The following is a 13,968-nucleotide window of genomic DNA, read 5'->3' as shown; positions in this document are numbered from 1 at the left end:
TTATATAAAATAAAATTATTAGAGACGAAAAAACGAAGATATAAATAAAATAATAGATCTACTCTATAATAATTATAATATATTTCACAGAATTTGAAAAATTTTACGACAATGAAGATGCGCCTTAAACGCGCAAGTTTTTAAAATATTTTTTTTACATTCTACTGTTTACTATAGATTTTATACATTATATAAAATAAATAGTATAATTCAAACAATCAGCAAAATGAATGTGTTGTTTGTAGAACACTTGAGTCTAGATAAAAAATGTTCACAAGGCACATTTTCAATCTGTCCGAATTTCTGAAAGTTCACATTTATCGATTTTGTCACAGAGACATTACTTGCAGTTTTTTTTCAAAATATTCAAAACAATCGTTGTATAATTTATGATCAGTAGCATGATAATTTATGGACCATGAATGAAGGTTAGGATATCAGCTGATTATAGTATTTCATACAATTTCAGTATTTCTTTTAGTATTAATTATGTTTTTATCCTTTTTTCGTAAAAAATTCACAGACAAGCAAAATCCACCAAAACAGGAAGATGTACTTAAGGACTGCATTGAACTAAAGGACACCGTTTACGGTAAACTTTTTACATAACAATTAAAAACGATCCCAAACAATTATGTTTTAGATTTAATAAAGAACATCAAAGATCCAGAAAAGCCCAATACGTTAGAAGAGTTAAATGTTGTGTACGAAGACGGTGTACAAGTAAACAAATTATTTCCCTTATTCAGCACTCCTTATCTAAAATTGTATCTTTTTTAGGTTAGCGATCCTATACCAGGCAGAATATATGTAGTTAGAGTAGAATTTAATCCAACTGTTCCCCATTGCTCACTAGCTACATTAATAGGGCTCTGCATAAGAATTAAATTAGAGAGATACATGCCCTATCCTATTAAGTTAGATATCTTTATAAAGGAAGGTGCACACACAACTGAACATGAAAGTAAGCCTTTGTTATTACAATTAACACCTTTTACTTCTATCGATGTCTTCTAGTAAACAAGCAAATAAATGACAAAGAGCGAATAGCTGCGGCTATGGAAAATCCAAATTTAAAAGACATGGTCGAGAACTGTATTGCAGAAGAAGACTGAATGAAACTTTTCACAGGTTTTGCTGTTAATATTGGACAAATCATAAATAATTTTATATGTAATGGAGTTTTATTGTTTCCAAAATAAATTTTATTTATATATTCATGTAGTTATTTTTGTTATAGCCCACTCAAACTTAATACACACCTAAAATCATTTTGCGTTACAATTTAACCAAACTTACCTTATTCTAGATACAGGTCCAATGATACTTTAATTTTCCAGTGAATTCACTGGGATTAATTGATATCGTTTATCAAATTAATATTTAAGAAAATCGAAAAGATTTGCGAACAATTGTTTTTGTGATAATGCACCAAATTATGAAAAGAAAATCTTGTTTCATTACCATCAGCAATCTATTGAAGTAAACCTTTATATTAAAATAACAACTTGACTTAATATAGTTGTTAAATTTAAGATTGTCCTTGGAAAGAAGACTGATATTTTAAATAAATTTATATAACAAAGATTATTCATATTCAAAGTAACAAGTTGCAACATGTCTTTAGTAAATACATAAATATCAACATACAATTGGGGATTACTGATGAGTATAATATTAAAACATCTTTTGTCATCGTTTTCAAATCAATTAAAGTTACATAACATATGTATAAATATAATAAAATGTTCTTTGGTTTCTCCCATTTATTAATGAATGTTCATGTTAAAGATAATACATCAACGTATTTCTACATACTTTATTAAGCAAAAATGCGTATTTATAAATTAAATAAATAAAAAAATACTCGAGCAACACTGATAGGTGAGTGCAATTGGAATGGGAAAATGTCTAGAAATTTTCTTCTCCTTTGAGATAGTTATCCCGGAAATTGTTGAGTTTTTCGATTAGTGCGTCAACTCCCACTTCTCCATGCACTTTGTTGTCTCTCGTACGGACATTTACAGTGTTGCTTGTCTTCTCTTTCTCTCCCACAACTAAAAAAATATGATAATAACATTAATATATTAAAATCACGTTACGTTACAATTAAACTCACCTAAAATGAAGTTAAATTGTGAGAGTTGGGCATTTCTCACTTTCTTATTCATGGTGTCACCAGGATCTGTGTCAACCTCGGACATAAATCCGGCAGCATATAATTTCTTTTGTACATCCACTGCATAGTCGTCGTATTTGGGACCAACAGGAATGACCATAACTTGCCTAGGAGAGAGCCAGAATGGCCATTTACCGGCATAGGATTCAGTAAGAATGGCAATCATTCTTTCCACTGAGCCCAAAATAGCTCTGTGAATGATTACGGGCTTCTTCTTTTCGCCATTTTCACTGCAAAAAGCAAACAATGTAACTAAATACTAAAAATTATAAGTAAATATCTAAACTTACCTAACATAAGACAAATTAAATCTAATTGGTAATTGGAAATCTAACTGAATGGTGGCGCATTGATGATGTCTTTTCAGCGCATCAGTAATGGTGATGTCAATTTTGGGACCATAAAACGCACCATCACCAGGGTTCAGTTTCCATGGATCACCGAACTCGTCCAAGCTCTCGGCTAAAGCTTTCTCTGCCTCATCCCACACTTGCAATTCACCCAAATATTTTTCGGGTCTGGTGGACAACACCAAGTTGAAAGTGAAACCGAAGATTCCATACACATGTCTCAAGAAATCCAAGGCTCCCTTCATCTCGCTCTTAATTTGTTCAGGTGCGCAGAAAATATGTGCGTCGTCCTGTTGGAACCTGCGCACTCTGGTCAAACCAGTCAGGGCGCCCGACAGTTCGTTACGATGGAGCACGCCAAAATCGGCAAGCCTTAGGGGCAATTCTCTCCACGAACGAATCCTGTTATCAAAGATGAGACAATGGCCAGGGCAGTTCATTGGTTTTAACGCGAACTTATCTTTTTCTACATCAAAAGAGAACATGTTGTCCTAAAAATAATTCATTAGTAACGTCTGTAATTTGTTAGAAAAGTTTAACAAAATACTTACAGCATAATGGGCCCAATGTCCAGATGTTTGCCACAGTTTGGCATTGTAGATATTTGGCGAGACAACCTCTTGAAAACCCCTCTTCCTGTATTCTTTACGAATGAATTCAACAAGTGTATTGTAAATATGTGCACCGCGTGGTTGAAAGAAGCAAGAACCGGGCGAAAGTTCATGGAAGAAGAATAACTCTTGTTCCTTTCCAATTTTTCTGTGATCTCTCTTGGCCGCCTCCTCTTGGAATTTCTCCCATTCTTTCAATTGTTTGTTGTCTGGGAAACTGATGCCATAAACTCTTTGCAGAGTCTCTGCATCAGCTTTACCTTCCCAGTATGTAGATGAGCTCTGAAAATAATCAGTATAAACAAGTAAATTTTTTAAAATTAAGTCTACATACTTTTGTAACTTTCAATGCTTTTATTTTTCCAGTGTGTCGCACATGAGGTCCTCTACAAAGATCCACAAGGGGACCACATCTGTATACTGTAGTAGTTGGTGTCTGAACTTTTTCTTTAAGAATGCGAAGTTTGAATGGATTTGTCTTGAACATCTCCATCAAATTTTCTTTAGTGACTTCTAGTCGTTCGAAGTTTTGCTTCTCCTTGACAATGTCTTTCATGATGCTCTCTAAATCTCCAAAATCTGCTTGTGAAATCTATAAAAAATAAAATGGAAAAATTAATTGATTGAAAATAATTTACAAAATTATTATAGACACAACATCAGTGATATCTGTAATCCATATCATTTAAATAAGGTCATTTAGTATCTTTTTTCCCGTTTTTGGTAGATTATTTTTGAATAATTATTTGTTAATGTCTGTTTTTTTATAATAATTATACACAATATTAATTAGAATGCTTATATAAGTAATTTTACTTACACCTTTCTCAGTTAAGTACATGTCATAATAATATCCAGATTCAATGGGTGGTCCATAACACAAACAACCTCCATACATCTTTTCCATGGCTTCACCCAAAATGTGAGCAGAGGAATGCCAGAAAACAGCTTGAGCTTCAGTGTCATTAAATTTCAATAACTCAAGACTGCAATTTTCTTCCAAGGGTCTATCCAAATCCCAAAGAACGCCATTTACTTTGGCTATAACAGTATTGTCAGCCAACCCCTGACTATAAGGAACCAATTAGGAAACTAACTAACTAACTGACAAAATTTTATTAGACTTACCTAATTCCTTTTGCAACATCATAAGCAGTGGTTTTAAATGCAGTTGCTTCGACTTCTTTTCCATCAGGCAATGTAACTTTAATAGGAGTTTGAGGTTTATTTGCCAATTCAGCATCTGCCTCCTGTTTCAACTTCATAAACAAATTCAAACGTTCTTGTATAAATTCTGGAGGTTCTACACAAACATTCTTCTGTCCTTTTTCCCCTTTTTTCTGGTAACTCATTCTGGCCTGTAATCAACCAATAAATTGGCGACTTTAGATATTATGTTTTATCAGGTTATAAATTAAAATTGATAATTCCTTTCAAGATTTATTTATATAATGCTGAATGTGCATATTTTAATTTAAGCATGTTTAATAAGTGGTTTTGGGTATGAAATAAAAAAGCATGGGCCTATGTTACACTACACTATTGCATCATTTTTCCGGTAATTCCTGGAAGGTAAAGGTGAAATAAGGTATGGTAGAACTACAAACCAACGTTGCAACAGATTGTCTAAACGCCGGCACTTGTATACGCGTAAAACTTAAAACTTTCAACATTTTTTAATAATAATAAATAAATTCATGCCTTTTCCTCGTTCAATTTAAGTGTTTCAAAATTTTCAACCACGTTATCACCCATGATGATGAACTGCGAGTTGTCAACTGTAACCTCACTTTCAATTGACGTACGTGACTTACAATGTGAAGTGGCTAACTTCAGAGCAGTAGGCTGCGGCATGTAATTTACCGAAAGTTCCACGTGAAACTATTTGGGTAATTTACAGCGACTGTTACTAAAGAATTGTTTTATTTGATTACTAAAGTGAAGAGGATTTTGAAAGAATATGATTTTCAAACTCCAAAGGTTGTGAGTGAGTGAGGAAAATATCTTTGAATGAGATGATTCACAAACTGGTGTGACAATTTACAAAGACGTCGAATTAAATAATAAGACTCCGAAAAAATATTCTGAAAAATGTATCAGATATCGTATCTACGGGACTAAAAATTCATCCATTATTTAGCTATTTTAATGGCAATTTTTCATGATTTGATCTTAAAATATGAGAATATTTTGTATTAGAAAAACAACAACGCTTAATAAAAAAAGATAAATTAAATATTTCCGCAATACTGGTTAACCACATAAACATGTAATCATAATAATAATTATAATTTCTCATAAGGTAAGTTTTTAGTGACAATGATCTGTCTTAAGTTATCTGGAAACTTATCTTACATTATTATTTGCTCACCATTCTTTAAGATTTAATATATAAATTTTGAAGCAAAAAGAAATATCTTCTCTTAATATATTGAATTTTTACATTATTTCGTCTTCATATTTTAAACATTTCACGTTAAATCAGTTGTATTTTTTTTTTTTTTGATTTCTACTGTTTTGTAAGATGGTATATAAAGATACAGTGTACGTCAGAACAATGGTACAAAAATAAACATTTCATAAAAGGAATTAATTCAAATTTTGTCCACTCACATTAATAAATAAAATATATTAATAAATAAAAGCGAAATAAATGGTTAAACAAAATTGTTAATATTTTGTTGAGAACCTTTTGTTCGTTATAACCACCTGTAAACGGCAAAGATTCATTGAAATATCAGCAACACTCGTTTAAATTAATTCACCACAATTCATCTAAATTTGATGTTTTTGTATTTTTTACCATCCGATCTTGTTCTATCGAACATGCATTCATCACTTCTCTATTGGCCATCACATTGCCCGATCTTAATTCAACCAAAAAATAATGGAATAACATTTATAGTCATTTCTATTAAAACACCAAAAACCATCAAATTTTGATGAATAGTAACCAGTCACATTTGTTGTGCTTAAGATTCAAGTGGAAATTATAATTTAGGTACAAAGTAAATAATCAAAGAAATAATGTAGTATGATTATTTTAAATAAACTATAAAATACCTACAGTTTTAAGTTTTAAAATTAATAAATATACTGTCATGGTAATTTAAGTTTTGAATAAAAGATGTTTGTTCCTTTCGGAAGTGTGTACTGAGTACAAACCTTTGAAGGATCCCCATCTTCCTCCAATCTCCTTTTTTTATCTGGCTCAACCTCCTCTTTTCCATCCTCCAATTCTATTATACACACATCAAAATTTGAAGGAACCGCATCTTTCTCTAACCTTTTTTTCTTTCGTGGTTTTACTTCCACTTTTCCATCTTTCAAAACTACAATTTGATTTTCTACGAAATTCGACTTGTCAAAATGCAGCTCGCAAATGTTTAAATTTATTGACTTTATTTTTGATTCTCTTAAGTTATTTCCAATATTGTCGATCCATTTTTGTCTTAAGTCATGTTGCTTGAATAAATCAATATACTTTATATATAATAATATAATTTTACATAAAACAATTACCTTGGGAAAACTAAACAACGAGAATCTATCACAAATAATGTTGCGTGTGGCATGTGGACATCCCTTTACACAACACATACGAGATTTGGTGCGGTGATGCATAGTATTAGATAATGACGTAACAGGGGAAATAAAATTAAAACTAAAAGTAATCGTGAAAATATATTAAAATAACATTAGCACTACATTACAACTGAAATAAGTAAACGTAATAATCGAAAATAATCCAATTAATATTACAACACAAAAATGAAAACTAACAAAGAATAATACAACTAAGACTTTAGAACACGAAACAGTAGATAATAGAAATAATTAGAACACTTAACACTAAATTCAAACGAGACGGATTATGTACGGTTAGCCACAGCGCAACGGAATAATAGTAATAAGTGAGGCCATAGAAGATCAACCACCCTCACTTGTCGGGCTGAAAAGTGTATGTTGGAAACATTTATCTGCGCGCATGTTTATCGCGCACCGGAATCGAAATTACCATTTTCGAGCTACCCCTTCCACTCAATCTTTCAATATTGTTAATAATCTTTTTAACTAAAATATAGATGTGACTGTGGTAAAATTGTTTTCTATCTGTTTCCTTTAGTTTTATAAATAACATTTACAATCTATTTATTACTTTAGATGAAAAATAATCACATAATAATAATTTACATTTAGCCTTAAAGGGAGATAACCCAATGCATTAATAATGAAAATAATGAACAACGTTACGATGCTGCCAGATACGGTTTTTTAATTACGTTCCATATAAAATAACGTTGATTTGGGTAGTTTGAGTAGTTCTTAGATAATAATAATAATCACCTAAAAGCGCATGATGATGTTTTCTCTTTTTTATATGTCGTTAGTTACTTAATACGAACAGAAACATTATTTAGTTTTTTCATTATTTTGTACAGCAAATATCATTATTATATCAACTTTTTAAAATGAGATATGTTATAGTCCTATCCATTTAATTAAAGTTGTTAAAATAATATAAATTTACTAATATTCAGTATTCAGTATTTTTCTGTTTTACAATATAATATTTCTCATAAATTTTTGTCAATTTTTACTGACTAATTTTGTAAAATTTAATTTAACATTATTACTTTTGTAATATTCTATTTATTACAAAATTTCAGAACATCTGTAAAACATAAACAGGATCAAACTTTCATTTCATATCCCTGCAAGCTTTCCGAGTTCATGAAAATTGGTTATCAACATAATATTTTCTGTGGGCTTGATATCTGTTGTTGAAGAAAAACATCATTTAACCAATCCGACTCAATATTTTTGGTATCCTACCACTTGCCCTGTTTTTCAAAAAATAATATTATCAAACCATGTTCCCAATCAAAATAGATGAATACCGTCCCAACAGACTGGAAATCTTCTTGATGTTCTGAACCTTTTCAGAAAGCTATTGGTGCCTGTATCCAACTAAAAATAAAAATAAAAACTGCGCCTCCGTCAGGTCAAGTCTATTGATAACATTCTTTACTACATAAAAATTAGCCCTTAACAAAATAACCACAAGACTCGCTCAAAATTTTGAGTTAAGATTCTTAACCCACTGCAACCCAAAAATGCTCACTATGAGAGAGTCAGGTTCCTGGCCCTCCTGTCTCCACTCTCTTTTTATAAATCTGTATTAAACCTCTATTAATCACTTGAAGGTAGGTTTCTTTTGAATTTTTTTGCCTTCATACAAATATGTATGCTATATAGGTAATAGGTAATCTGTACTTACACTTCGTCCTCAATACTATAAATAAATAATTAATTAATTTCTCGAAAATAATTTATTATTAATTTTTATAATAAATTTTTATGCAAAAATAATTGTTACTCCCAAACTAACAAATAAGAAACTTGAAACACACAAAATAGAAAATTTCAGATGTTCTGCGAGGTAAAAATTGTAAAGAGATGTGCCAAATTTTGGGGGGATTTTAATGTACAGGTACCTGTAATCTTTTAAACTTTCTTCTCGGTGAATTCGTTTTTTTTTTTTAATGTTATAGAGACTTAATATCTCAGAAGTTAATTTTAACAAATTCTCACAATTAAAAATATTTTTTTATCTTTCTCCTTATCGTGTTAACGAAAAAGCAATATTCCTCATTTCCCTTATGTTCACTTCTGGGAGATTCTCTCTTCATCCAATTTCTGAAGCACCTCCAAATGTGCCTTGTTTCTGTTGTTCTTTTTTGGGTCCCCTTATGAGCAATGTTTACACAGTGCGACGAAGAAATCTTCCTGCCTTCTTGTTCCTTATCAGAAGTAAGTGGAGACAGTAGAACTCTCGATTCCCTGTGTATTCCGGTGAATGGTGACATTTCTTTCTTGGTTTTAAAGATTTTTTCTGAAAATGATCTACAGTGTCATCAATATAAATTTAGAGATCGAAACTTACCTTTGTGAAATTTTTTCGATTTGCAATTGGAATCGGATGTGCAAGTGTTCTTTGCACATACTATTTTAGCAGGGGAATTTGGATGTGAATCACTTTCATCCTTCTTCACATAAATATTTCTGTGTTTCTTTACACATTTAGCTAACAAACAAATTTTGCATCATTAGATAGAAGTAAGTTACTTAGAATTCGACTTACCGTTATCCTTGTCCCCGTCTTCCATGTTCATACAAAGATTAGTTGTGCCGGAACATTCGAAGGGCCCATCCGAATCAATTGTCACAGTTTTTAAGCCTTTCTCGGATTTTTGGGGACTTTTTTTACTCATACTGACTTTATAATTTTCTAATTTGTGAATCGCACCGTCAAAATCGTACATATTCTTTGTGTCGACATCGCCTATCCCTTCGTTTGGTTCTCTTTTTAAAGTATAAGACTCTTCATTGTGAAAAATTTCATTGGAAAATATACTCTTCAAGATAGAAGTCGGATGATCGCCGGTGCCTTTCGACTCTTCTTTTTGATCGATATATTTTACATATTCGACAGCTTTCAGGTAAGTACGTGACGAATCTTCTTTTGGTTTACGGACCTTAGAGTGCAAATACCTTTGGCATTTATAGATTTTCATTTTTGTGCTCGCCATTCATGTCTGAGATTTAGTAGTTTCGTTTAGCGATCGTTATTGTTGAGTGCTTCGAAGTGTTGTAACTCGACGGAAATTTTCTTTTCTTTTTCAGTAACTGACAGATTTGTGAGACAAATGTCACATAAAAATTAACAATTACTTTTCACTTTTTTATTATTACTGGTATATTTAAACTCATGTTCGAAATTTAAGGATGTTAAACATTTATATTTTTGTTGGTGGTCATAATTATAGGAATGAATGTTAGTACTTATAATAATAATGTTTATTGATTTTTCCGTTATTGTTGTGTCTATTATCCAATTGGTCAATCTAATTTTCTTCTTACACATATTTTTATTTTTTGTTGGACAAAATTATAGTAACTTCTTACTCTATGGTCTTTCATTGCTTTCAGTGCTTAACACAATTATATCATTAATAGTCGAAGTGAAACTGTAAAACAAATTATAACTCCGCATTGCTAAGACTGAGTGAAACAAGAAGAGATGACTAAGAGTTTACGGTTAAATAAGTCAATAGTTTCCCGTATTATTAAAAAATTTAGAGTAACTGGCCAAGTGGTAACTATGAAAAAATTAGTCTAAATTCGAAAAACTTTGAAGAAAACCGATATTTGGAGAATTCGAATGTCATAAGACATTTCAATTTTATCGTTAACTGAAATTAAAGCCTGCCTCCAGGTTGGCATTCTGAAATTGGTTCAAAGACTGTGAGAAGATGGTTAGTGAAGTGAACTCATCACAGCAATTCAAGAAGTATGACAGAATATAGTCGTATTCTTTGAAAATGGTCAAACCTATGCCAAGGAGATAATATTTACCATATATCATAACTTTCTGTTCACATTTTCAGTGAAAGATGAAGTATAAAATCAAGTTAGGAGAGATTAAATTAATAATTTAATAAGTAAACAAGTAGTATTCAAGTATTTTATATGAAATTCCTGACTTCCCGGGAGTCAGAATGCCGGCTGGGATACATAATCGTGTAATAGAACACTATCAACAAATGGAAGAGTTGTAGCTAACATATTTAACTTTTTAAAAACTGTAATGATAATTACTACTCTATATATTTTATTAATTTTTATGAAATTCGGTACAAAAAGATAAAAAAGAAGTTGATATAATATGTATTTTGTTTACAATAGATTATTGTTTACACATGTATTTGTATGTATTTGGTTAATTATGCCTAAACGTAAATTAAATTCAGATGAGAGAAGTAGAACAATTGGAATGTTACAATCTGAGATCAATCAGATCGAAAGCACAGGTGCTAAGCAAAGTGTTCTCGACTTTATCAAACTGGCCCTACTTCAGAAAAACCAAAGTGTGGTAGACCAAGGAAATGAAAACCGATTTTTGCGATTGAAGGATAATAGAAAACGCGACAGGCGCTTGTATCGCTCCAAATGTTAATGTAAATGCAAGTTTTAGTTCACGAAGACCATTGCGACCCTTGTGACTGACCCAGGACCCTAAATAACAAAAATTGAAGTGGTCTCTCCAAGGAAGAGTAGAAATTTGAACTTCTCACAGATAAAAGTAGAATTAGACTGTACAATGATGATCCTCGAGTTCGCGTCTGATCTAGACGAGTTGTTTCACGAAATTGTTCAAGAATTTTATCTATTACAAAGATGTTCCACTGTAGTATTACGGGTATCCGATATACACAAGAAAGATAATTAATGGTATATTACCAAATTTTCAAGTTATCGGTGAGAACTTTTTGTTGACGATAATGTGTGTCCGCATTGCTCAGAACTTGTCTTCGAACGATTTAAGACGCTGAGTATTGAAACTTTAAAACTTCCTCTGAGGTCACCTGATCTAAATCTTATCGAGCATGTATGGGATATGCTAAACCGTAGGCTTTCGAACCATCAGTTTCACCGATACGGGCTAATTTCGTACATTTGTGTACTATTAAAGTTATTAACAATTCAATATTCAACAGGTAGGTACGTTATAAAACAAAATTTTCAAGTGTGTATTATGATCATTAATGTGTGTATAAATTTAATCGAAAATAAAAATTACCGATTTATGTTAAATTTATTAAGTCGTGTATAATTATATTAAAAAAAAATATTTTTTATTTTGTAATTTACTTTTAATTAAAAAATTCTAAAATATAAAATAACGTCAATAACATTCGTGAATAGATACATGATTTTGTATATAAATTTAATATATCGTATATTAATTAATTTATACAAATTGGACAAATATGATAACTTCCGACACTGAAAATTTGGTTCCTATGCACCTTTAAGAATGCTCTTCAATGATAAGCTCTTAATTTTATATATAAAAATCCCTATCTGCACATTCTTGATTGTACAGAAAATTTCAATTTACATTTATTGTAGGAAATTGAATGCTCTACAAAAATGGTATCTCAGAATTTTTTTACAATTCTTACCGTTTAAAAGGTATCGGATGTCAAAGTTTGTCCCGTGTCTTCACTTAGATTTTCGACATTTTTCCAATTTCCATTTGTCCCCGCAAGAGTGAAAGAGAAAGATATACATATTCACGAGTATTGGAGAAAGATGAAAGTAGCGATCGGTGGATACGCCGTCAAGTAAGCTGTGTAAATTTGTGTAGCCCGGCACTTTCAATTGTTATTTCTAAGAATGGCACTTTTAGAGAGGAGAAGGGGAAAAATTGGATTTTTTGATTGGTCCTTTAACATTCATGTTAATATCGTTTTTATTAATAAATTTTTATAAATTAAATTTTAACACAAATTAGTTAATTATACTAATTAAAGTATGTACTTAAATGTAATTTCGTATTTTAAGATTTCAACCATGGATTTTATGAATTATACAAAAATTTTAATTATTGTTACTTAATGAATATACTCTTAAATTTATATGGTAAATTATAATTTTTACTAATATAATACAAATTAATTTAAACAAATAAAACATTATATTATTAACATAATTAATTGAGATAAATCAAGGAAAATAGAAAACAAATATATTCTATTACCGCTTGTTTCTGCATTTCGTGCGTCATCAGATAGGACATAATTCAAAATTGTATCTCTGCAGTGGAAGTACAATTTTGAAAATCCTATGACAAGCCTTACAATTTAAAAATATAATTTAGTAATTTGTAGGTGAGCTTGTCGCTGCATTTACGGCGAAAACTATTCAATTCAAAAATATTAATCCTCGCTGAGTAAATGCAGCCCTAAAATAAGTCACAAATTACTAAAATCTAAGTAATCTATTATCTGTAAATAAATTAAAATTATTATGAATTCCTGCAAATAAAAAAATAATTAAAAAATGAACAAAAAGGAAATTTGTTGGCCAATAATTTGACGAACAAGAAGGAATCTTGTTGGCTAATAATTTGACGATCGAAAGGGAATTTGTTGGTCAATAATAAGACGAACAGAAAGGAATTTGTTGGTGAATAATATGACGAACAGAAAGGAATTTGTTGGTCAATAATATAACGAACAAAAAGGGAATTTGTTGATCAATAATATGTCGAACAAAAAAGAAATTTGTAGGCCTGGGATTTTGTTCAACAAATGTGATGAAAATAAAACAAACTAAATTTTCTTTAATTAATTTGAGCTGAAAGAGAGGGCCTTATTAGTATTATTTAAAAGACATATAAAAGAATACAATATTCCTGAAAATCATACCAAATAAACATTTAACACAACTGTATCATTAATTTATTTGAGCTGAAAAAAATGTCTGATTAGACTGGACAAAGAAAATAAAAATAAACCATTCCAGAAAATCATAAAAGATATCTTTCTTACATTTTTCAAAAACAAATTTATATATGTATATATAAATCAAATGATGACGATGCAAGAAGATTTGGAATTAAAATCAATATGTTCAAAAACTTACTTTGCGTTGCCAGTTACCACGTTAACTAGTCTCGTTCTGGACCTACCTGAAATTAATCAAAAACCTTCAATCAATATCATTGTTCCATGGATAATTGAAATTATGAATCATTACCTTTAACGATCCTTCCCTGTTGCCTTATCCTCTTTCCAATATTTGGTTGGGTCATCATGATCCAGCTGTGATCAGGTCTTGACGATCAACGAAGACGTGAACAAAATATCTTCTCTTAATGTTTTAACCAGAGAAAGAACTATTTAAAAACTCAAATATAATAATGCAAATATGATATGATTCTTATTAAATAATCGATGCTATACTTATCCATGCAAAG

At 30.7% G+C, this 13,968-nt stretch overlaps 3 protein-coding genes across 6 annotated transcripts; 1 reads left to right on the top strand and 2 right to left on the bottom strand.

Annotated features, from left to right (window-relative positions):
- Window positions 1-204: 204 nt before the first annotated feature.
- LOC109603185 (MIP18 family protein galla-1) lies at window positions 205-1,220 on the top strand. 3 transcript variants are annotated; one of them, XM_020019655.2, is made up of 5 exons: window positions 205-428; window positions 482-592; window positions 644-723; window positions 781-964; window positions 1,018-1,220. In XM_020019655.2, exons 1-5 carry the CDS (start codon window positions 419-421, stop codon window positions 1,113-1,115), a joined length of 483 nt encoding a protein of 160 aa, XP_019875214.1. In that variant the 5' UTR covers window positions 205-418; the 3' UTR covers window positions 1,116-1,220. The 3 variants fall into 3 exon arrangements, with proteins under 3 accessions (XP_019875214.1, XP_019875215.1, XP_049826283.1); XM_020019656.2 differs by having other exon boundaries at window positions 207-428; window positions 524-592; XM_049970326.1 differs by lacking the exon at window positions 205-428 and having other exon boundaries at window positions 435-592.
- A 585-nt stretch (window positions 1,221-1,805) lies between these two features.
- LOC109603170 (threonine--tRNA ligase 1, cytoplasmic) lies at window positions 1,806-4,929 on the bottom strand. Of its 2 annotated transcripts, none has more exons than XM_020019639.2 (8): window positions 4,842-4,929; window positions 4,269-4,498; window positions 3,961-4,210; window positions 3,475-3,732; window positions 3,081-3,422; window positions 2,470-3,020; window positions 2,120-2,409; window positions 1,806-2,057 (listed from the first exon to the last, which is right to left on the bottom strand). In XM_020019639.2, exons 1-8 carry the CDS (start codon window positions 4,893-4,895, stop codon window positions 1,912-1,914), a joined length of 2,121 nt encoding a protein of 706 aa, XP_019875198.1. In that variant the 5' UTR covers window positions 4,896-4,929; the 3' UTR covers window positions 1,806-1,911. The 2 variants fall into 2 exon arrangements, with proteins under 2 accessions (XP_019875198.1, XP_019875197.1); XM_020019638.2 differs by having other exon boundaries at window positions 4,748-4,899.
- Window positions 4,930-8,454: 3,525 nt separating this feature from the next.
- LOC109603180 (uncharacterized) lies at window positions 8,455-9,846 on the bottom strand. The gene is made up of 3 exons (XM_020019651.2): window positions 9,286-9,846; window positions 9,088-9,228; window positions 8,455-9,036 (listed from the first exon to the last, which is right to left on the bottom strand). Exons 1-3 carry the CDS (start codon window positions 9,731-9,733, stop codon window positions 8,738-8,740), a joined length of 888 nt encoding a protein of 295 aa, XP_019875210.1. The 5' UTR covers window positions 9,734-9,846; the 3' UTR covers window positions 8,455-8,737.
- Window positions 9,847-13,968: the final 4,122 nt, after the last annotated feature.

Source organism: Aethina tumida, chromosome 1 (genome assembly GCF_024364675.1).
Source record: "Aethina tumida isolate Nest 87 chromosome 1, icAetTumi1.1, whole genome shotgun sequence".
Taxonomy (NCBI): domain Eukaryota; kingdom Metazoa; phylum Arthropoda; class Insecta; order Coleoptera; family Nitidulidae; genus Aethina; species Aethina tumida.
The sequence above is the reverse complement of the archived record's forward strand: the minus strand, read 5'-3'. Positions and strand labels throughout refer to the sequence as shown.

What these genes read in the sequence shown, in the direction of transcription:
- LOC109603185 (XM_020019655.2), top strand. An exon ending in TGTACGAAGACGGTGTACAA is followed by an intron (nt 724 to 780) that starts GTAAACAAATTA and finishes TATCTTTTTTAG; the next exon opens with GTTAGCGATCCTATACCAGG. An exon ending in ACACACAACTGAACATGAAA is followed by an intron (nt 965 to 1,017) that starts GTAAGCCTTTGT and finishes GATGTCTTCTAG; the next exon opens with TAAACAAGCAAATAAATGAC.
- LOC109603170 (XM_020019638.2), bottom strand. Translation starts at nt 4,813, where the DNA reads ATGTTGAAAGTTTTAAGTTTTACGCGTATACAAGTGCCGGCGTTTAGA. An exon ending in TGTACTTAACTGAGAAAGGT is followed by an intron (nt 3,733 to 3,960) that starts GTAAGTAAAATT and finishes TATTTTTTATAG; the next exon opens with ATTTCACAAGCAGATTTTGG. An exon ending in TTTAATTTGTCTTATGTTAG is followed by an intron (nt 2,410 to 2,469) that starts GTAAGTTTAGAT and finishes TGCTTTTTGCAG; the next exon opens with TGAAAATGGCGAAAAGAAGA.
- LOC109603180 (XM_020019651.2), bottom strand. Translation starts at nt 9,733, where the DNA reads ATGGCGAGCACAAAAATGAAAATCTATAAATGCCAAAGGTATTTGCAC. An exon ending in AGACGGGGACAAGGATAACG is followed by an intron (nt 9,229 to 9,285) that starts GTAAGTCGAATT and finishes TTTGTTTGTTAG; the next exon opens with CTAAATGTGTAAAGAAACAC. An exon ending in ATCGAAAAAATTTCACAAAG is followed by an intron (nt 9,037 to 9,087) that starts GTAAGTTTCGAT and finishes GATCATTTTCAG; the next exon opens with AAAAAATCTTTAAAACCAAG.